Source organism: Apteryx rowi, unplaced genomic scaffold, assembly GCF_003343035.1.
Source record: "Apteryx rowi isolate R43461 unplaced genomic scaffold, aptRow1 scaffold_480, whole genome shotgun sequence".
Lineage (NCBI taxonomy): Eukaryota > Metazoa > Chordata > Aves > Apterygiformes > Apterygidae > Apteryx > Apteryx rowi.
Window position 1 is genome coordinate 263,362 of NW_020450739.1, and position 23,677 is coordinate 287,038.

The window sequence follows — 23,677 nt, forward strand, 5'->3', positions numbered from 1 at the left end:
CCGCAGGACGCCCTCGGCACAGGCCGCCGGCACGGGCCGCACTAGGTCTCCCAGGGGAAGGGCCCCACTGACAGGCCCGGGTGCCGCCGGCCCCCTCCCTCCTCCACACCAGGGCGGCCGCCTCCGGCCCTGCGCGCGCTCAAAGCCTCCCCGGCAGACGGGGGGGTAACGTCCCCCAGGGCCGCCCGCCAGCACCGCTCCGCCTCGTCCCCCACGGGGAGCGCAGAGTGGGGGGAAGCGCCTCCCGCCGCGGGCCTCTGCTCCCGCCCCACCGCGGCGGGCCGGCCTCCCGCCCCCGGCCCGCCGGGGCTGCCGCCTCTCTCCCCAGCGGCGAGGTCGCTGCAGCGAAGAGGAGTAGGAGCCGCCCGTTAAACAAGAAACTGCCCCGGCCTTCGACGGGCTCGCCGGGCCCCGGCTTCCGTGTGCCTCACCCGTGATGGCGGTGAACTGCTGGATTAACCCCTTCAGCGCCGAGGAGGCCGCAGAGCCCCCGTGCGCCGCCATCTTGTCGCCGCCGCACAACAACACGCACGCCGCCTGCCCGCGCGCTCTGCGCAGGCGCGGCATCCGCCCGCCCTTCCTCTCCCCGCCGCCGGGGAGGTGCCTTCAACGGCGCTGTCAAGCTTTATTGGGAGCCGCCGCGGGGACACTGCGCGCCGGGCGGAGCGGAGCGGAGCAGAGCCGGGGGGGGGGGGCGTTGCCATGGCGACGCGGTCCGCTCCCCGGCGCGGCCTCGCCCTCGCTCTTGCCCTGCCGCTGCGGCGACGCTGCTGCAGCCGTCACCGGCTCCGCGCTGCTCGCCCCCGCCATCAGGGTGAAAAAATACATTAATTTTCCGTAGAGAAAAAAAAAAAAGCGTCAAAGTACCGTTACAGCCCACATGCACACAGTTACAAGGAGAGGTGGCCCTTAGGGCAAATTAGAAACTTACTGCGCTGAAAACGGATGGATCTGTTTCCTTTCTTTCTCCTCTTCCCACCTCCACTCCCCCCGCCGGCTCTGGCTCCTTTATGACCCCCAGCAAAGCAACTGAGCCTGTCAAGCTGTGCTTTTACGCACTTTTTTTCCCGGCTAGCTGGGCAAGCTGAGCTAACTCAAGGTAGGAGGCGAGCAGTGAACTCAGACAGCCCAAGCAAGAACTCCAGCTTCTCAAACACGACACACTGCCAAAGGGTTGTCAGTCACCATCAGCTGGTCCAAACCCCCCAGAGCTGCTTTCACCTGCTTCAGGGTGTCCAAACAGCAGCAAGGGAAGCAGGGTGCAACCAAAACGCACTCAGCAAGGGCCCAGTTCAAGCCCTGAACAAGACCACCACAAGAGGATGGGCCAAACAAGGGTCGGCTGGGACCTGCCCTGCCCCGCACCCAGGGAGCGGGACAGCCGTTGGGCCCCTAGCGACCCCAGGAGACCGGTTCCAAGGGTGCTATGGCACTGGCCTTCCGCTATGGGTTCTAGATTTCGTGTATTTTTGCAGTTAAGGTTGGTGCTCAGCTAACAATTGACTTAAAGTTGTGCTTTTTTGCATCGCGCAACAATCTTTAAACTTTTCTACACCACAAGGTATACTTTACAAAACATGAGTATTTTTTCCAGTCAAGCCAAAACTAAAGTGAATCTTAAGCAGCTGGAAAAAGTGCAATTGAAGAATAAAGAAGAAAAATCTTGAGCTTTGGGGCATATGAAGTCAAAAGATAAAGATTTTTTTTTTCTTTTCTAAGCTGATTTAAAAAAAAATAGACCCAATGTAAGAGATCATTCTTACACTAGGAGGACAAAATCCAGTAAGCTGGAAAAATACAAATAATCCCCAAACCCTTCAACCTCCACAAACAAATATATATCAAAATATAGCCATGTACTATTTATAGACCTTTGAAATAGCTTTCTGTATTTTTTGTATTTATTTTCGATGGAATCATAGCTGCAGCCATTGATTGCAAGGAACTAAATTTGTGAAAGAGGGAAGGAGTATGTTTTAAAAAAAATAAATAAAATGAAACACCACCAAAACCTCTTATCCAAGTTCTAACTGGGATTAGTTTAGTGCCTTTCACAAGCCTTATATGGAAGGGTCACATAACCCACACATTAGAGGGGGGGGGGGGAAAAAAAGAGAATGTACAAAATGACTTGTGGAGGAAAAGGGAGTGAAACTGCTGTTAAATAAGGCAACTCCAAATATCAGGACATGGCTTCATATGCAGCTGAGCTAGCTGCACATGGCTCATTTCTGCTAGAAAGGGGGAAACTTGCTTCTCCCTTAACCCTTCCCCTCTTACCCCCACATGCTCCCCACAACCCTCAAACAAGTTGAATTACTGGATTAATTTACAGAGAGTTTGAGAGTGCCAAAGCTGGCACAAATGCTGAGAGCTTAGGATAGTTTACTGCATCTTGTTGAAATGTACTCTCAGTTAAACTGCATAATCCTGCTGAATTAATAAACTCTGATACTTCATTTTTAAAACAAAATTCCTCCTTCCTTATGATTGCATATATATTACTCAGTGTCAGCCTGTTACAGTGACAGAACTAGCCCCAAAACAATGAGAGCAATAGATTAAGTTTAACCCCAATGAAGATAGAGACTGTAAGGGGATGTGTGGGCAGGTATAAAATCTCCATATATCTGTGTGTATATACATATATACCTATACACATACACACACACATATATTTATTTTTTCTTATTTCTAGCTTCACTCCTTTCATCTCTTGTGCATTCATTTGGATATTTATTTATATGATGAATGAAAAAGAGTGAAAGGTCAAATACCAGGACCTGGCTGTAAAAGCAATTCCAAAGTCAGCTGTATTGGAGTAAAATGATGGTGAGATCTGAGGAAAATACAGTAATTAACTAGTGTCAGAAGTTGTGATACTTTTAAGATTATTTCTTACATATGAATGGACAGCAGCTCAAATACCAGAGATTCAGACTCTTTCAACACTAGAGATTAAAAGAAGCGATTAAAGTTGGCAGAAATCCAAAACTCTTATAGAGGTACAGAAATACTGTCAGAACCATAGAAGTCAAACTTTTCAAACCATAAAGACAGTTGTATTGGCAATAATTTCAGGGTAGTGGTAGCAGGTGGCTGCAGGGGTGACCTGCATGGAAGGAGGCCAGGAACTGCCTGCATCATTCAAAACCCATTCCAGCTGGCTTTGAAACTGTAGACAACACATTGAGCCAAAACTTAAAGCAGAGGAGCATACCATACCTCTGCTCAAATATATTTAAGAAAGAGGAGCAGCCCCTAGGAGAGGAGGTACATGAGGAGATGCGTTTGGACATACATGAAGAGTAAGTGAAGAAATGTGTTTGGAGACACGTGAAGACATGCAGAGGACACACGAAGGAGATGTCCAGAGACCYGCTCTTGGAAGGAGGCACTCCATGCCAGAGTAGGGATATCCCTGAAGGGCCACAGCCCACAGGCAAGCCATGCCAGAGGAGGGATACCTGTGAGGGACTGCAGCTCACCAGTGATCCATACTGCAGCAGCGAGACTGAGAAGCCTGAAGAAGCAAGCGTTGGAAAACTCACTAAGAAGCAAAGAGTAGCAGGTAGAAACCAATATACACATGATCCAACCTCCTGGGCCACTCATTGCTTCACCTAAGGAGTGTAATTCTCAGCAAAAACAGGAGAGGCTGAAACTAGGAAGGGGTAAGGAAAGGTGTTTGACTGAACCTAGGCCTGGGGAAGGGGGAGGAAAGGTGTCTTCTTAAGTGTTTAATTGCATACATTTTCCCCCCTCAAAACTCAAATCAGTGATCAAAATTTATTGTCAATTAACACAAACTTAAGTAACAAGTCCTGGAGTAGAGACTGTTTTGTCCTCAACAGTAAAAAACTAAATATCTGCACAAGTTAAAAATGAGCATCAGACTCAAGAAACTGATTGTAAACTGGGACTGAATAAATGACTTAAGAACAAACCTCTGCACCCCCATCTGTTTTGAAAATAGAGAATTTGAGAATAGAGAATTTTGTTATATGCTTATCATGACTGGAAGCAGCCAAGTATCACTAGCATGAAAACAGTCAGTACCTCTGCCTTAAATAATCACTTTAATCAATGGATGATTCTATTTGACTGGCTGGGTAAGATGAGTGGAATAGAAAATGAACAAACAAACTTAAGGATTGCACAGAAACAGATCTATATTGAACAAAGGCTTACAGCACAATGGTTGAGGCAGCAACAAGAGAAGAAAAGTGAATGATTTACAACAGGTCACCTATTGTAACTTTCTCAAAAAGCATCTTAGAATAGGCTGATTATTTATGAAAAACTCAATATTCCTGAACTGTTATAAATTACTGAAGAACAAACAAGAAAAAAACCCAAACTTTTTGGCTTAGTGGGCTGTTCAGGCTTTCAAGAATTTTTTTTTTTTAAAGCTTAAAATGTCAGAAGTTACCATTTTGAATTTTTTTTTTGTACACTTCCCTGAACTGAGTTAAAAATCCACAGATCTTCAATGAGGTGCAAATAAGTATGCACTTGAAACATTTGCCAACTTGTAGTGACCAACACACACATTTCAACACAGATTGTTTTGCTCTCTCAAAAACGTTTAGTCAAAAAAGGAGAAAAAAAAAGCAACTATTGGTATTTTGTTACAAAACACAAAGGCCAAAAGTTGGTTTCATAATAATAACAGAGAAAGAAATATAATAGGAACTCTTAGTCTGTTGACTAGCAGCTAACCCACTTTTCACAGACCTCAACTTTTCAGACATCAACTTTCCTGCATCATGTCTAAATTGTTATTTATTTGAATAACATTACTTTTTAAACCCAACTAGAAGACAGTATTTGTTAGTCCCTCTAAAAAAGGGGGAACAGTTATACCCAGCCACCACAGCTAAAGTAAAGCCAAGAATTAAATAAATCCTTAATTGTACTTGTTAATTCACTACTGACAACTCAAGTTTTCAGTTGTTTTTTTCCCTTTTGGCTTTTTCTCCTCCACTGGAACTGTCTCCTGGTCTAATTTTTTTTTTAAATATTATACGCTTTTAATCAAACTCAAACCAGGTTGAGAAGGAAAATTGGATATCAGTAAATATAGGTAATATCATATAACATTAAAGTTACAGAACATTAGCAATAAGAAAACAAGAGTATGTTTTTCCTATCTACATTGAACATCGGATTTGTAGAAGCAACCTCTACAAACTGAGGCAAATAAAAGCTCACAACCACTTATATTAGTCATCTATGAAATATCCTTCCCTTTGGCAGTGGGAGGATGAGCTAGTTTTCCCTCTTTGTCTAAAAACGAGGATAATAGTGTATTACAGCGAGAGGGAGAGAGTGGGTCTGCAAGGCCAGTTGTCTAGTAATACTCGTTAACTGCCAGGCAAATGATGCCATTCAACAAACAACCTAAATTCCAGTAACTTGCTTCAGTTCAACAAAATTGTGGTTGTGCTGAGTGAAGCCTCAACCTTGTAGCTGGCAGACAGCTGGAGAACTGTACTAGATTTTTTGTTTGCTTCCTCCAGTGGATGTGCATCTTTCCCATAAAAGACTCTAAATTCTCATTCTAAGATAAGACTGTAAATTATTTTGGTTTTTAAACAGCATTTACATTCAAAACTATGTAAATAAAAAACAGTGCTAGAAAATAAACTGTGATCAGGAAAAGACCAATTAAAACTGTTAAGGTCTAGGGGCATAAGTTATTAAAACTTCTCAGAGTGCACAACACAATTCTGGTTGCACTTGTGGCTCAAAGCGATCCCCCTCAAAACTATCAACTTTAAAACTTTACAGGAAGTTTTGCCTAACACAAGAAAAAGCATTACGATGGCTTTAATTCTCATTCATTCCACCATGCCTCTGTAGTTCTGTTGACCTACTCTGCAACAGATCTTTTAAACATCTGAAGGATTGTCTTTTGCTTATTTTTTGGGAATGAACAAATATCATTTGAGTCACTGGTATTAACAACACAATTCAAAACTTTTCCCCCTTTGATGTTGGGCRATTTCATTCGGACTCTGGTAGGGGACTGCCAGTTTTCATTACAAGAACCTTTCCGAATCTTGCGGTGATTTGTTTCAGCCTGTTTTTTTGGTAGCTTTGAGTCCTTTGCCACCTTAAAACTTCCCTTTCTGGTAGGAGAGTCTTTCACAGACTGAGGTGGTTTGGTGCGAAGGTGGTACTCATCTGGAGAGCCCTTCTGTCGATTAAGCGTCCTTTCCTCCTTGTTGATCTGTCTTTGTAGCTGCAGAGCCAGAAGCCTATCCTGCTCCTCTTGCACACGCCTTTCATAGAGCTCCTGCTCAAAGGCTTTCTGCATTTGCACATTAAAATCGTTTATCCGCTCCCCTTGATCCTCTGAAGTTTCTGGAAAAGTTCTTCTCCTCTTATCAAACAAGCCCAAGTCAACCACTGCTTCAGCTGGTGGTTCCCCCAACTTTCTTTTTGGAGTCTCCTGAGGGTTCTCTACTTTATCTTGTTTCTCTTCATCCGGTTTTCCAGCCACCTTCATGAGACCACAAATTACACTTCTGCTATCAGACACCATGGAATTGGTTGCTGACTGAATGTAAGTAGCAGTTTCAGCTGAGTTTGTGCTTTCTACATGTGTTAAACTGCCATTGTCCAACTCAATTCCATCTGCTTCTCCTTTGAATCTAGGAAGTACTGTTCCAGACCCTTCCCCTTTTGTGAAATCACAAAGTGCATTTGGAACTTCATCTCCTGCACAGTTTGGTCCTGGGGTTTTTTCGTGCTTGACAGTGGTGAATTCCACTGAAGCTGAGGCACTTAAATAGTTCATGCATGATTCTAGAAATGAATCGTTAGCACTGCAATCTTTAATCACACTGGTCAGCTGTGGAGACAGTGTTGGCATTTCCTCTTGCTCATCTTGCCACACAGAATTGCCGCTTTCATTGCTATTGCTTTCCTGAAGAAGAGAGACACCCCAATAAAATGAATTTATCAAAAACCAGTGGGTATGAATAAAATGCAAATTTAATTTCTTGTAAGTGTGCTGCTCATGACTACTCTGGGATATTAACTTGGATTCTTCTCCTTAAAAATACACAACTGTTAGATAAATTATTTAAGTATTTAAAACAATCTACAGAAAAGCCTAGCTAAAGAACTGAAAAAAGCAACTGCAGCATTCTCCTCTCTTATCAGTGACTTCAATCAACTACTGCAGGTATTAGCATGCTCATTTTCTTTAAGAGCCTAACAGGAGAGACCAAGGCATATACAGGTGGAATGGTGAATAAGTCACAGTGCAACCTCATCCAATGAGCTCTAGAATCATTTTAGTTTCATACGCCATCAGTTGCACGCCACAGATTGCTGAAGAAGTTTATGTAAATAGTAACTATGCCCTTCCAAAACCAGAGGAGTAAGCGTTACTGAAACCATCAAAAAGCTGCATAACTAGAGGAAAAAACTCATAGTAAAATTGTCTGTGAACCTGTGATAACCCATGAATTGAGAAAACCCAGACATCCAGGGCAGACAAATACTGCACAAGATACAGACTTAAACTTCAAAGGTCTTCTCAACTGTAAAGTTTAGTTAACTGGAACCTCTGCTTAGCTATACAAGCTAACTATCTAAGTAACCTGTAGGTGTGTGGCTGCTGACTGTCAAGCATGGTTTCTTCCCTTTCCATTTTTGGGAACCATGAATACTGAAGGTAGTTCAAAAAGGGAGAGATACTGTCCAGTGCTGATGTGCATTACTGTAAGGAAGGCAGGGGAAAAAACTAACAACAACAACCCCCCCCCAATAATTACTAACACTGAAATTTATTTAAAAAATGCTTCTAGTTACCACAGAGCAAGAGTCAGTCCTGCCTCTTTCTGTTGTTCTAGAGTGTGATGCTGATACCGACAAAGGATGAGACTTTGAAGACAAATACCTTAAAGGAAAAAAAAAGTATACATTAAAACTTATTTTTCTTGAAGTGCGAGTCCCCTTCATTAAGCAAGATCTTCAGGTTCACTCTGACATACAAAAACAGCAGGAGCAAGGCAAGTGTTTCCCTTGTCCTACATATTTATCCTGTGAGGAGATGTTTTAGCATTCAACAGCTTACATTTGCCCCAGATTATCCAGGGAAGTAGGGCTGCAAGATTCTAAGGAAGCAAATGGAGCAGAGATGCAGTATACCAAGAAACAGATCAATAATTATAGAACAAAAACTTGGATCACTTACTTCTGAATGTCTCCAGAGCTGCTTGATTTGTTCTTGATCTTGCACAAACTAATTGGAGATGTTTCAGATGAGAAACTGCCTGCTGGTAAAAGACTGCTGAGCCCATTTCCTCTGGCATCTTCATTCTTCAAAAGTAAAAATAACTTTATATAAAGAAAGCAAAACACAAACTGGAAAACTTCTGTCACAGAATTGGTTACTGTTGTCCAAGGAATTCACAAAACTAAGTAATGGATAGTTATAGGAAAGTGTATGCAGCATGTAACATTTCTTATTCTATATCTGGCATTAAGGGACAAGAGGTTTTGTTTGAATAGTACATCTTCAGGTTTTATCATTACAACTACTATAAGGTAGCAAAAAAAAAAAAAAAGAAAATGAAAACTGCAAGTTAAACCTTCCCAAATGTAATTGCATTTTCCTGTTCTCAGTACAGGTTACAGACATTGATGTTTTTCCAAGCAAGTATTTAAAATTAAGGGGAAAAGGAGAAAAACAATGTTGAAAAAGTTTTCACCCTGAAAATTTCTAGCAGGCATTTCAAATACGCATTAAACATGTGAAATGTTCAGGGTAGTCCCCCCTCTAACTGGTTCTTCAAAAACTAATGGTCAATCAAGGATTTAGAATACTGAGGGCTGACAACAGCGTCTAACTACAATTCAAGTAACTTTAAATTACTCAAAATTTTGACTTTTGCTCTGAAAAGTCTAAGCTGCTTGCACTAAATGAACATTTTCTAACGTTATCCTTGATCCTAACTCACCAGACTGTTATTCAGTTGCCATGCCAGTTCTTCATCTTGCTTCAGCTGTTTCTCCAATTCCTTCCGCCTTTCTTCTGCTAATCTCTGTTCCTCCTCTTCTTCTGCTAGTAGCCTTTGAATGTATTCCTCACTTGCTTTGTTCTCCTCTTGTTCATGTGCTCGCCTTTCTGCCTCCACCTGATTTTTTTTTTAAAAAGGTGTCTCGTTACTACCGGAGGACCACACTTCACAGCAAAACCTCCTATGATACTCATTAAATGTGAACTATCCACTATTCACAAAGACACACTGTACACTTCAAAAACAATATTTAATAACAGAACACTAAAGATGCAAGACCCTCTGCAACAGTATCAATTTCATTCTTCAATTTGGTAACAGTGACCTACCTTTTGTTTTTTTTGTAAGACTACACTGGTAACCTTGCTAAAAAGCAAGATGAAATGGATTTTCAAAAGGTGAATAAATGAATGTTACTAACAACAATTAGAGATCTGCAAATACATGGCTCTACACAGAAACTCAAATTAAGATTCTTTAAGGCTGGAAGGAGCTAGACTGCAGCGGTTGCTCAACCTGTTTATATATTTGTAATTTCAAATATTAACACAGAAGTCTGGATGATGGTACAAATATCTTCTGTGCCCTTATATTCTCTTGGAACATGCAAAATCCAAAGCAGCAGGGCAAGAACCTGCCTTCCTTCCTTCAGTCAGATATTCACTTGAGAAACCACTTAAGTTACTCCAAAACAGACACAGAAGTACTCAAAGAATGAATAAAGCTTTCTTGAACTGGATAGTGAACCTGGAAGCTTTCTTTAGAGAAGAGCATCAACAGTTGCAACACTTCACAAGCTTTATTATGTTCGACTTTGTTTAAAATTATACGTGCATAATGTCTATATTTATATCTTATTAACAGCATCTCATACCCCTCATACTTCACTGCTTTTCCAGCACCCTCTCCACTATCCATTGATGCTACTGTTCACAATCTCTCTCATCCCATAACTACCATAAAAGAGAATCCAACGATCATCTACTTCACTATTGTCCTTGCTCTTGTAACAAACATCATCATTTTTAGGGAAAAGGAGCATTCTGATGCTATTTCCAAATGAAATTCTTACTAGCATCATGTCCGAACTGGATGAAGAAGGATCTGTGAGTAAACAAGCTTTTTTTTTTTTTTTTAAATATTTTCTGACTTTCAAATGAATACAGATAACACAGGGAGTCAGCAAATAAGAAAACACTATATGATCATTACTGAAGTTCATCTAATTGTGGTCAGTTACTTAGGGAAATCATGAAGGCAAGTACAACAACAAAGCCCAAACGGTCCCAAATTTTAGTGTCTGCTGGTCTGAAACACTTGTATGTGTACATGAGGACATTTTATTACATTTGGGCAGGGATGCAGGTAACAAAAAGGTAACACTGTGATCCTGGAAGATTCTAGACAATTTTGGGAAGTGTGAGGTATTGACCAATAGTTGCCTGGGTATTCCTGCTGTGTTGATATCTCTGTACATTTCCCAGCCTGTGAAGCACACCTACTTGGCAGGGGTAAAAAAAAAAAAAACATAGTATGTTACTTTTATCACAAATACTGGGACAACTGAGAAGGTAAGGTAGGAGGTACAGTTCAACTGGCACAATAAAACTTTGGAAATGTTGCCAGCTGGAGGTCGAGAAGGTACTTAGCAGAAGTATTATATGCGTTTATCCCATTCTTATAGTCTTCTCTGGACAACCATTTTTGGCTACTGTTAGAGAAAAGGCACTGAAATATAGAGGCTGTGGTCTGACCCAGTACAGCCATTTGTACTTTTTTTTTCCCCCCCAAACAAAAGAATAAAGGCTCAGTTGAAATGAAATCATTCCAGTTATTTGACCTCACTTCCTGCATAACATGCTTGAGTGAAAAAGTTAGCAGATAAAAGTTTTGGGTCCCAAAGCCTCTGGATGAAGAACAAGAGGCCTTAAAAAAGTTCATCCTTCAACCTTGACTTAAAGTCATGGACAGGAAGGCTGCAGTTTGATGAACATTAAGTTGGCACAAGCTGAAGCTACTGTCAGAAAACATAGTCCTCTGTGTCAGCACAAATAGCTAAATAAATAGCAAAGTCTGCTTCTTTCAGCTTACGTCAGCTGTGTGTCTGAACTGCAGAATAACTGTCATCTTCTACTGTTAACAATTGTTTGCTCCACTTAAGAACACTCTCCTTGCCCTTTCTTTCTTCTTTCCTTCCAAATGGTATTCACATGTCACAAATGACAGGCTAAGAGCAGAACACTTTAGACAGTATCATAAGTGGACATGGGACACCCTTCCGTGACAGGCTTGTTTCTGGCCGTTAAGTTTAATGTCTCTGTGTGCTTAATTAAAGATCACTGTGATATCAAGTTCTTTTCTCTGTTCAGGATTTTGTATACTGTGATTGTATATCCTCCTTAGAGTCTCTTCAGTAAAGGACAAAATTTAATTCAGGTCTAGGGAATCACCACTGTGTTCTTGCAGCAACAATGCCCTTCTAAATATCTTTCCATTTAAGTATCTCTAAATATCATTACAACTGTTTATGGGGACTAGACAGTGAAGCAGGGGACTGATCTAGCTCTTCAATCCATTTCATCATACTATGACATATATAGCTTCCCTAAAGGATTTAATGGGAGACAAATGAACCACCAGGAAAAGAGCTTTTTTCAGCTGCCACAGCTACTAGAAAATGTATGACATCATCATATCAACTACAGAAAAGGAGGGGGGGGGAAAACAAACAGCTAATGAAGTCATCCTGTACTTAAATTAAAATAACTAGATACAAAACACTTATATTTTCAAAAAACATTATTTAGAGTTACCTTGCTAATCTCTGCTTCATATTCTTGTCTCAGCTCCCCAGGCTTGCTCAGCTGGTGTTGCGGCTGGGACACACAGACTAATTCAGAGAGGAAGAAAAGGAAAACAAAACAAAAATAAAAGAAAGGAAGAAAGCAAGATTATGACATTCAACAACAAAAAATTTTAGCAAAGAAATAATTTTCTTGCTGTTACATGAATAATTTGATTTAAATCAAGTTTATGAAGAAAAAAAGAAGCCTGCATGTTACTAAGTAACAAGAATGGTCAGTATTTTCCAAGTCCTGTATATAAAGCAAGTATGTCTCTCACTTTCTGCAATTAAAAAGACTTTGTAATACTGCAAGTGGATCAATGTGTCATAAAGTCAAGGAGGACAAAACAAAACCATTCAATTCTTTTGTTTTCTTGTAAGGATATTCTGTGTTATACATACCTGAGTAGAAGACTACAATCTACGGAAGGGACAAATTCACCCTTCAGAACAATCAGGATTTTCAGTCCTAAGTCATTCTAATGCAACAGTCCTGAAGACCACCAAGAACAATCTGGTCATGTGTTTTGTTCTTACTTTACTGGAGAAATTCTAAGGTCACCACATCCATTGTTCTCTGATTTGTGTTAAACATTCATTGCTAGTGTTGCTATTGAGCATATTAGGAAGAATGGGGAGAGGTGTGGGGAAAGAAAGTGTTGCCTCTCCAAAATTAGCCTCCCCCCAATATTAACTGTCAAAAGATGTCAAATTTAAAAACAGTCTACAAAAGACTAAAGAAAAATAAAATCCTCTTGCAAGGTGTTGATTAGATTTCCTTTCTATTGTCTCACATCTCAATCTTAGGCATCTTTGGAGATTCCTGGATARACTGAAGCCCTGGAATTTCTAATCAGCTAATGAACTGAGATATCTAAGACTTGAAACATTTTTCATCACTTTGCTTACACGTTAGTGATGAAAAATAAATAAATAAAACTCTTCAGCTGTAAAATCTGTAAATGAAGTTCAAGTTGTATTAGTAATGAACTAGTGTCTTTACAAGGACAGTGAGCCACATCCCAATAGTTTGTGTAAGAAAAAAAAACAAAACAAAACACCACACCACACGACAAACATCTGCTCAAGAAAAATCAGACAATATAACTTACCCTCTCTATAATAGAAAAGAAAAAGGCATGGCCATTTCTCTGCCTTGTAAGTCCCTTTTAAACGAGAGATCTGACACTTTCTAGCAATAACACAGCTGTCTATGCATAGTTTCTTATTTCACAACATCCAAAGTCTACTAGTACTAATTATTTTGGTAACGCATAGACATCCTGGAACAAGTGACATTTTACTCACTTTCATCTTCCAAATCCTGTCCATTAATTCTGCGCTCACACTCCTTTGGGTAATTCTTCTGAATCCTTTCCCAGAGTTCCCAGTTGATAAGAGTATTTCTGCGGGCATTATATCGTGCCCAAGAAGAGACTCGACGACGACAGAAAGGGCAACAAAGACTGGCCTTTTCAACTGTCAGTTGGAAACAAGAATTACAGAGGGTATGATTGCATGGCAGCGTCACAGGCTCCACAAAGATCTCCATGCAAATTTGGCAGAGACAGTCAGCTAAGGAAAGAGGAGCCTCCGATTTCTTCGCCATGTTGACTCAAAGTAGAGGAACAAGGTTAATACAATGTCAGTACCTGAAAATAAAAAGATAGAAAATGCTCTGTTTTATAGCTACCTTATAAAAACATCACTATATTTGAGAAGTCTGTTTAAATGGCTATTTTTGTTTACAGTCCCAGAAATTATGCTCTCCTCTGCAAGTCCAGAAGTCATTCCAGAATTCACTGAGAAACTACATCACTGTTTTCTACAGTGGCTTCCTGTGAATTGTAAGAGGTATTTCTAGTAAATAGCAACAAGTTAAAGAGAAGAGGGGCAGAAGGCATAAACACATCCAACATTTATTTTCTAGAAGTTATAATCTATGTTCATGTTTGGCAAATGTTCTCACAGTTACTAACTTAAACCTTTCATTTAGTCAATTATTCAGTAAATGCAGGTCCTCCAAAAGCTGCTTCTAATACAGACTTAATTTCATCATTTTCTGAAGGTGAAATAAAACATTGTGCTATGGATCAACAGAAATCCTTCTTCAGAAAGCAGGTCCTTCCTCATTCATTTGCTTGATTAAACTGGAACTAAAGAATCAAAATATTTTTTGATCTTGTTAATATAAGCAAAGAACTAGCCAATACATTCAATGCTTGAGACTCTTCCACTATGACTTGTACGACTCAAAGTGGTGAGGATCATCTAACTTCTCTATCACCAACTCTCCTCAAAGGATTTTTCATTTGGCCCAGAAATACCATGAAACAGAAAATACAAAGACAGACCCCAATATAAGAAAATAATTTTTGTTCTTTTTGCTAAGTTACAGAAACCATGAAGTTCTTAAAAATGCCATAAGAATAACTGGCCATTCTGAGGGAAAGGCTGTAATTTGAGTTCACTGTTGTCTAGATAATCCACATAGGAACTCAGCACTGAGACAAATTACACAACATCAAGTTTTATTGGTTCTGCTACTCCTTTGTTAATAAAGCAAATAATTTGTTTTAGAGAAAAGATGTTAGACAACATTGAAACACCCAGTTTTACAGGTAGTTTAGCAAAAGGGCCTAATAATTCCTGGACTAAGCAATTTCAACTTGTATATATACACACAGAAAAAAAGTCCCTAGGCAGGCTAGATGTGAATGTGCAAGAACGACAGAAGGAAAATGAAGATGCGGAGATGGTTACATGATGAGGGAATCTCATATATCAATAACTCCAAGGCCCAGTACATAAAAGGATGCAGCTTTACTTCTAAAGAAGTGTCTATGTAAACCAAAGAAAACAGGATAACTCAAGACTCAATACACAGATTATGAATGCAAATCAAGAACAGAACAGGGTCAAAATCCCCAAATAGAATGATTTAGTAGCGTAAATACAGCATTAGTAAAGGAATATCTTATAATACAATAAAAAACATCACAAAACACAGGCATTTTAATGAATACCAGAAAACAGGCACACAGGAGAGGAACTTTATAAATGAAAGCTTAAGGGGAGCAGAATGGTGGAATAAAAAGGGCAGAAAGGGAGGAAAAACATATAATTAACGCAGGCAGCTTGCAGAGCAAGCCACTACAGCAGCACAATCAAAAAACAACGCAGGCATAGTTGTTATAGAAACAGTCAGATTTAATACTTTATATTCGACATAGCAGAAGAACAGATAAAACCCGGAATAACTGCTGCGCAAGCAGGCTGATCCAGGTCGGCCATTCTTTTGCAGAACAAGGAAGAAATCAAAGACAACACAGGCGGCTCTGAAGACGCCTTCTCCAGAGACGAGGCCAGGGCTGTGAAAAGCGAAGCGCTAAAGCCGCCCCACCGCGTTTCTCGCGGCGGATTTCACGCTCGAAGGCGACGAGCGGTTTTGCCTTCTCGGCGGCAGCGCCGCCCACCCGGCCTCTCCGCGCCGCTGCCATTGTGGGCGCTGCGCGGCCACCTACGGCGTTACCTGCGGAGCCTCCTCCTCTTCCTCCTCCACGGGTTTCGCGCAGCAGGAGGACGCAGAGCTGAAGTAAAAACCCCGCCAGGCCGCGGCTTTGCGGCCCGGGCCTGAGCGGCAGCCTCTCACCGCCACCGCGGCTGGCGCAGCGCTCCCAGCCCCTCTTACCGCGGCACCGGGGGTGGGGCCAGCCCCGCAGCCTAGGGCTCGGCACCCAGCGCCCGCTCAGCAGCCGCCTCAGGCCCGCTCCCGCCAGCCGCGGAGGAGGGGACAGGTAGGCCCCAGCYCTGCGGTAACGGCCGCCGCCATCCCAGCGGCGTGGCCCGCCAAACGGCCGTCGCACCCCCACCCCCGCTGCAGCGCAGCCAATCAGCCGGCGCGCTTCCCCCTCCGCCCGCTCCCCAGAGTCCCGCCAGGCGGCCGCGCGCGCCGGCCATGCCGCGGTGGCCACGCCCCTGGACGGCCCGGAGGGGAGGGGAGGGGAGGGGAGGGGAGGAGCGGGGAGGAGCTGCCCCTTCCCGCCCTGCCCCCCCCGGGCTGGGGCCCTCCGGCGCAGGCGCTCGCGTCTACTTCGGAGGTGGCGAGTGTCGCGGGGTCTGCGCGCGCCCCGCGGCGGCGGCGACGGTGGCGGCGCGTAGTTCTCCCCTCACAGCAGCTGGGCTCGGCGCCGCGGGGCCGGCCTCTCTGCCCGTTTCTGTGCTCTCCCCTCGTCTACCGCCTCGACGGCCCGCAGCAGACTGCTTCGGAGCCCCTCGTCCTTCACCGCCCTGCTCACCGCGGCCGCCACATCCCCAGAGCACAGCTGCCTCCGGGTGGCTGCGTAGTACTGGGCCTCGTGGCCGTGCACGGTGAAGAAAGTGCAGAGGGCCCTGACATCCCCTTCGCGCAGCCCCAGGCCCTGCAGGGCCGCTTCCCAAGCCCCTTGGATCCTCGGGTGCCTGGCCTTGCGCCTCAGGATGGTGGCTGTGGTGGGGAGGCCCTCTGCCAGGTCGGGCACCTCAGCTATCACCAGGCAGCGCAAGGCAGCCAGGGTTTTGCACACGTAGCTGAACAGGAGGTTGGTCTCTGCAGAGGTCAGCCTGCCAAGGAGGGAGAGACAGAAACTTTTTCTCAGACAAGGACGCTCTGTCTCTTAAAAACCTCAGTTCATTCACGTTTAGGTAGCACTAGTGTAGGTTTTGGCCATCTCAAGCATTGCTTGTCTGGCCACCGTGTCTGGATAAGCTGTATTATTGAAAAGGCCACTGAGCAATTTCCCCTGGGAAGGGAAGTCCCAAATGCGTGTGGAGCCGTTTGGGCGTGAGGGACCTTTGGGTGTGAGGGACCTTGAATAACAACAAGCGGGAGGGACTCTTGGTTCCCTGTGTGTCCAGCTGGGTTCACCTAATTTATTCTTAATTAACCATTTTTTTTGCATCTTTTGCAGCTTGACTAAGTTGATAACCACCCAAAAGGGAAAAGAATGGGATAATGCAAATCACTGTACTTTGTTATTCGTTTCTGACAGCTGCCAGGATGATTTAGATTGCCCACAACATAAGTCAATAGCAGAGCCTAGGCCCAAATAAAGACGCTGAGGTAAGGGGTTGAAACTCAAAAAACTCTCTCCTAAAGACTAAGAACATCTGTAAAGTATATAGAATCTAATGTTAGCATGATTATTTTCTCTTTCTGCTGTATCTTGTTTCAGTTTAAATCTACTGTTAGTTTAGTGATTAACTGTTTCTGTTGTACTTGTTGATATTGAATGCCTCTCTATGGTGCCTGCAATTTGAATTCACTTTTGAATGTGAGGTTATTTTGATTACTTTCTGTAATAATTTAGACCACTATTTCCAAAATCTAGAGCCAGAGCCTGTAGTTAGCTCCTGGAATTTATATTTAGATCCCAGTTGTATAATTTTATCTAAATACTCAAACATTTCAGTGAGAAATAGTTATATCTACAGGATCTTGCTAAAAGGCACCTAGATTTAGCAGTCTGTTTCTTCAGAGGTACTTAGAAAGCAATAGCTGCTCCAAACACTATAATTTCAGAACTTTTAGTCACAAGATGGAAAGACTAAATGTAAGTATTGTCGAAGCTTAACCTCAGGTGCTAGAAGTATGAATATTTTGGCCTTACTTAGTAGGAAAAAGGAATCATAACATTAATGGTTTTCTGTTCTTTTCAGTGTTAGACAAAAAGGCTTGATGTTGCTGATACTCTTAGAAGTGGCATAGCTATTTTTAAATTGTATTAATGTTTAGTAGGCTTTTTTTTTTTTTAAAGAAGCAATTGTCTTTAACTGTCCTTAATGTGAATGGAAGGAGGCTTCCTTTTCCTCATATTCTCTGTTTCTGTAGTAGGTAGCAATCCAAAGTGGGAAAGATTATCAGTACGTCTAGCCTGCAGTGTAACCCCATCGTAAAATGCACATGTAGTCTTATCAGTGTCATCCACACATGTAGGGAGCAAGACAAGACTGTGTGTTGATCCTTCCCTTGTTGCTCACCTGTCTTCTAGCATTGATGTCCACATTGCATCCTGGCTCATCTGATTCTCCAAGATCTCACCCTGACATTCGAACTTCCATGCCAGTTTGTCCAAGCTTGACTTCAGATCTTTGAACTGAGTTTCTAAGGTCTCCAGCTTATTTTCTACTCTGAGGAATGGAAAACAGAAGCTCTTTTAGATACTTGAGTATCAACATGTTGTGCTCTCTGCCCTAAAAGCGGGTGATGCTTACCATTCCATTGTAAACAGTTCTACATCCAATTTTAAGGTTCTGTACAAGTTGTGTGAGAACACTGACTCCTTTTACAGATACATACCCCTAGAAATTCAGTTTCTTGATATAGCCTATGCGCCTTTGACCCTTGCCTGGTGTAGAAGTCTTAAAACTTGTAAATATAGGTATAGTCTAATGAAATATCTGCATGCATAGATATGTATACATTTGAGCTGCAGGCATCAACTAATGTTAGTGGTGCAGTTCTTTTTTCTAATAACTTTTGAAGTGATTTGTGCTTTTGCTTGTAGTGGCATGATCTTCTGAAGCATTTTCATTTGGCACTGAACAGAACTTCTCATTCTTTCCTCTTCCCTTTCTCCAGATTAAAAATTATGCAAATAATAAGCCAAGCCATCCTCAGTGTGTTTCTGTTCTCTGTTAGCWTTTCCTGCTCTGCTTTTCCCTTTTACAAGACTTTTTTTCCACAGAACAACAGTGAAATAAGAAATCCTTAATGAAACTAGTAAGAAAACTGTTATGTTTTGTACTTGATAGGTTTATTAGCTTTTTCAGTTACTAAACATCTGTTGTGTCTTTCTCTTATTTTTAAGAAAATATTATTTTTTGTACTGTCTAAAATTATAATATTAAAGTAGGATGTTTGAGTCTGCACACAACTAAGAAAACTGCTTAGTTTAAGAGGACTTATTGTGTCTAGGGACAAAATATGGCAGAATGAAAGTATTTGTATTTTTGTGCTCATTTGCTGCTCTTCATCATACTTGAAGAGTTTTCTGTGCTAGGCTTATTTCTTTCTGGTGGTGTTTTTCATAAGGATAGTTTTCTTTAAGTTTGTCCTCAGTTAACTGATGCAGTTAGATGTGTGTTCGAAAAAGGTCTTGCGGATCGCAAAGCTATCAAAAGGTTTATCATCCAAAATTCATTCTTGGATACTGAACAAGTAACTAGCTACTATGTATTTTACAAGTGATTTATCAGCAGGACACCAGCTACTCCTATAGACTTAGTATTGGATTGTATTGTTCTAATGATTAAAGAATCAGATTCTGAATTGGGATCCTCTTGTGTTAAACAATGTATTAACGCAAAATAAAAAAAAAAAGAGGCCTCGCTCTAAACAGTTTCAAAGCAGTTGTATTTGTTGACTTAAAAGTAGTTCTTTGCCTTGATAGAATGGTATGTTATGGTCCTATTTTTGTATATCTTTGGCTGAACTTTTTTTATAAGGGGAAAATGCACAGTAGCTTTCAGGTCATGGCATAATCTCTACTCCCCCCTCCCCCCCGCTCTTGTTTTTTTTAACTTTAAATAGTGTAAACAGCAGATTAATACATTTACCAATAGTTTTCCTTTCTCTTTCATACATACTTTACAATATTTAAAAACATAAATTCTTTTTTGGAACCAAAAATCCATAGTGGTGGTGTTCTGCAAACACGATATATTCCAAAGCATTTTAATTGCTAATTTGAGCATACAGCTGTATTTCAATATTTTCTACATATTTGATTTCCAACTGTTCAAAGTCAGCCCTGACAAGAATGCTGCTATTGTTTTAAGAGAACAGAAACACAATCACTTGTATAAATGTTGGACCCTTGTATGAATGCCATTCTCTTGTTAGTAATAGCTCCTCCATCTAATTGATTTTTCTGTTCTCATGTTTTGGGTAGTGTCTGCAATTGTTCTGAATAAGGATAAAATAGAAATGCATCAGCAATGGCATAGTTCTCTATGTCTCTCTGACCTTGAATTCGTTATCTGTCTGGCAGCTCATACATATCCTTGGCCAACAGTTCATTTGCATTAGTCATTCTCAGAAGAGAGAAATGGAGTCCATGTGGTTGATATTCTGGGCTAAGGCTCAGGAAACTTTGTGTATGCCGTTTTGCCAGAGACTTCCTTTATGATCTTGTGAAAGTTGCTCGTATCCTGATCCTACATATCTTCATTGGCAGGCTTCTCTTGCTTTAAAGAGATTTTTATTTCTCAGAGCCTCCGCTTTCCTGGTGTGTCACATTATAGATTTTTGGAACTGAGCATAGTTCTTACTAGATGTTTGATTTCAATGACTTAATGAGCTTGATGTGGCACAACTGAGAACTCTAGGTGCCTCTGAAATAAGGTAGAATCAAGCAAACAAAATCTTTTCTGTTATTATACACTGTCATACTTCTAAGTCACTGTGCTCAGATTTCTCTTTTTATTGACTTTCCAGGGGTATTCACCCATTCAAAAATATTTTTTGAATGCATGTTTGCCAAAAGAGAATTTTAGGACTAAAATAGAACCTTAACTGGAAAATTAAACTTGTGTTGTGTGGAAATGTGGCTAGTTTATAAGAATTAGTCAGAAGAATTGATATGTTTTAGAGGGGTCAAGTCTGTCACCAGAAACATTAGCCTAAAGTATATGAGCAGGTCCATCGGCAGGTCCATACTTGCTGTGAATGAGGAGGTTCAGATCCAACTATAGTAAAAGCACTCTTTGAGAGAGAGAAGTTGTTAAAAAACTGAGTATATGCTTCAAGGCTCACTTGGTGGATGATAAGCAAGAGGTGAGAGCGCTCTCCTGATGGAACTGCTTACCTGTGAATTGCTCATGTAATTTCAACTTTATCAGTGTAGATGAGGAAACCTTCTAATGGCCCATTCTTGCAAGCTTTCTTTTCTACAAATAACAGTGCAAGATCTGAAAGATCTCATCATAACAGTACTATCAGTGCAGTAGTAGTTTGTCAGCGGCCTTTAATGTGTTGCTTTAATATTCCTCCAGTTTTGCTTTTCCAGCACTTTTTTTGATATGGGTTATATTGCCTGTCGATAAACTACTTTTCTGTATGTTTAAAGCCTCTGTGGTATAACACTGCAGCATTTGCTGATTTTGGTTCTAAAAAATGTCAACCCAGTTATAAACTGAAAAGTTTGATCTCCATAACTAATCTTCTACAGCTTTTTCTAAATTCTGATTCTGTATGGAAACAGTGCTGCTGTCTCTTGATCAAAATTATAAATAAAACCTGAGGACTTCAGGAAGGATTGATTAAACCTCCTGCTTTCCTTTCAATAATAGCATCTAAATACTTTTTCCTTTAAGATCAGTGAAGTTATCATTGGGCTGATAACCAATAATGTCTGTCTTGCATAGCATATGAACTAAACAAATCACAATTCTTTATTGGAAAGCTTTTAAAGGTTTTCTCTTCTTGTTAATGTACAGAACCGTACATGGAAGATTTGCAATAAAAACTCTTAGCACTCCCACTTTTCTGAAAGCATATAATCAGGGTATACTTGTGTGCATAATCTTATTTCCTCTGTTCAGGCCATTACAGAAAATTACAATTCTTAATTATTTCAGAGTTGTTCCATAATTTTTAATTTCCAGGCCAATGTAGGGTCCCACACTTTCACATAGCTCTTCTTGTACACTCACATCATGATACTAGTTATAAACACACACCTTTGATCAGTTCCCCACAGACATAATTTTCACTTTCTCTTTCAGGAGTCATTAATCAAAGAATTCTTGTGTTTACTGTTTCTGTCTCTGGTCAGGTCTCTAATCTAGGCTAGTATCCTCTTCTGAGTTGTGTGAATCATGGTCATGAAATGCTTTTGTGAATAATGTTAGCGTCTTGACCAGAGGAGCAATTTCTTACCAATTCTATAAGCTGGTGTTAGTCTATAAACCTCTCTGCTTCAAGGCTTGCCTGTGTACAGCTACGTTATTTTAAACCTCATAAAAAACTAGTCATTTAGCCAGTCATTACACAACACTAGCCATTTAGCCAGTCACAGCATTCCTTCCGCTGTCTACTGATAATTTCTCTCCTCCTTCCATGTTTTTGGATGCTCCTCACGACTTGTTTTCTAGAGAGCGTGCTCAACTGAGTCATGTCAAGTCACACATTGAAGGTCTTAGTACTAGGATAAGCGCATGCTGCTCTGCCATGTGTGTTTGCCATGCTTTATTTCATAGGATGCGTTCATTAATGTGTTAGCAGAATGAAAGCATTTTCCTCTTTACAGCACAGCAGCAGTTCAAATACATCTGAGTTTCTAGGAGACTTTGCAATCTCATACTGTATGATAGGGGCTTCTTTTACAGCTGTCACTTGTGGCCAGCCTCACACAGCAGATTCCCATTGGAGTCAATTTAACTTAGGCTCCTCAGGGGTTGCGTCTACTATGCTTTTTACTTTGTCTTTCTAACCCAATTCCTTTTGTCTGTAGCCTTGTCTACACTACACGTTGGTTACGGAAGCAGTGACTATGGAGTAAGAGAAGGGAACTAAAGGGTAAAGCTCACTTCTTGAGGTGTAAGTCTACACTGGGGGATTCTCCTCAGCTTAGGTCCGTTGGTATAAAGTAACACTACATAGAGCACAGAAGAGGCACAGAAGTTTGTTGTGTTCTGTTTGAGGTATAAATTGTCATATCTGGAGAAAAGATCATCTTTGTTACTGCAGTACTGCTGTTACAGTGGATACCTGATCTTTGACTGTTTTCATAATTTGAATATATAGGCAAATATCAATATCTGAATCATAAACAGAAGTACTGCATTTCATCAGCAATGATAATATTGATGGACAATAATCATTTTTACTACATGTAAACCAGATTTACATGTATGTCACCTAAGTTGACACACACATATCTTGCTTGGTACTGTTTGCACAGTACTTTCAAAGACAGTGAATTTTCATATACATGTGAATACTGAAACAGCACAGTGTCTTGTCTGTCTCTGATAACTGTGGAGAATTTCAGACCCTTTTTCAACTCTTTCCTTCTTCTTGAAGAGCAGTGGTCATCGCATTAGAAAAGTAGTCTGTCAATGCAAGTGGCTTGCATTTGATCCTGCTATTGTTATCTGCGTAGCTGCTTAGGGACACTGTTTACTGTAATGTCATGCTGCAGCTGAACATGTGGACTGATACCAGTAGGGGCAGCATGTGCCAGGTTATTTTTACATGAAGCCAATGAACCTGTTGGTCAAGTATTTTTGCAAGCCTCTTCTGAGTACAGAATTCGAAAATGGAAGCTGAATCAGCATCACCTATGTCCCAGTTCCTCAGTGACAGTGATTTTGTTTCTTGGAACATATCTTAAACAAAAAAAGAAATAGATCATCTTTCTTAACTATAGCTGCTTGCTTCTTATTTTTGAAGCCTCTAGATTTTGAGCTGTTTATCCAAATTCAGAAATTCAGCACAAATCTCCCCTTTAGAACTGGACCATAGCAGGGTGTGAACTAGAATTTCCCGTTACTCATAGGCACTCGGCAACACTTCAAGAAGCCATAGGTCTTTGCTGATCAAGCAATTGCACAGAATCTCATAGCAAAACACATGGGGCTAACAGCTTGCAAGCTGTCCAGAATGGCATTCATGAAGTGGTGCAGCTTGTTGCTTTGTCCCCCTCCCCTCTTAAATAAATAAAAGAGAAGCAGAAGATCACTCATGAACTGCTCCCTTCCTGTATACACACAATATATACTTACATCCTCTTTATTTCCCATGAAAAATTCC

The 23,677-nt window shown here is 41.2% G+C and overlaps 3 protein-coding genes across 6 annotated transcripts in view; all 3 read right to left on the minus strand.

The window, feature by feature from the left end:
- The window catches only part of UBXN7 (UBX domain protein 7), a 33,849-nt gene extending 33,256 nt beyond the window's left edge, over nt 1-593 (minus strand). For 2 of the 4 annotated variants that reach the window (XM_026078550.1, XM_026078552.1), the window contains exon 1: nt 432-593. In XM_026078550.1, the coding sequence (XP_025934335.1) occupies nt 432-567 (136 nt within the window). In that variant the 5' untranslated portion in view covers nt 568-593. The remainder of the gene's footprint in view (nt 1-431) is intronic. The other 2 variants (XM_026078549.1, XM_026078553.1) reach the window with 1 other exon arrangement.
- A 3,182-nt stretch (nt 594-3,775) lies between these two features.
- RNF168 (ring finger protein 168) lies at nt 3,776-15,678 on the minus strand. Its single transcript, XM_026078582.1, has 7 exons — nt 15,416-15,678; nt 13,192-13,535; nt 11,852-11,928; nt 8,979-9,155; nt 8,213-8,337; nt 7,828-7,915; nt 3,776-6,934 (listed from the first exon to the last, which is right to left on the minus strand). The coding sequence occupies exons 2-7, from the start codon at nt 13,490-13,492 to the stop codon at nt 5,876-5,878; spliced, it is 1,827 nt and encodes a 608-aa protein (XP_025934367.1). The 5' UTR covers nt 13,493-13,535; nt 15,416-15,678; the 3' UTR covers nt 3,776-5,875.
- A 154-nt stretch (nt 15,679-15,832) lies between these two features.
- SMCO1 (single-pass membrane protein with coiled-coil domains 1) lies at nt 15,833-21,581 on the minus strand. The gene is made up of 3 exons (XM_026078595.1): nt 21,577-21,581; nt 17,902-18,051; nt 15,833-16,539 (listed from the first exon to the last, which is right to left on the minus strand). Exons 1-3 carry the CDS (start codon nt 21,579-21,581, stop codon nt 16,053-16,055), a joined length of 642 nt encoding a protein of 213 aa, XP_025934380.1. The 3' UTR covers nt 15,833-16,052.
- Between the last annotated feature and the right edge of the window lie 2,096 nt (nt 21,582-23,677).

Excerpts from the sequence above, each read along its gene's own strand:
- SMCO1 (XM_026078595.1), bottom strand. Across the intron at positions 16,540-17,901 it reads ACATCAATGCTAGAAGACAG|AGAGACAGAGCGTCCTTGTC; the intron begins GTGAGCAACAAG and ends CTGAGGTTTTTA.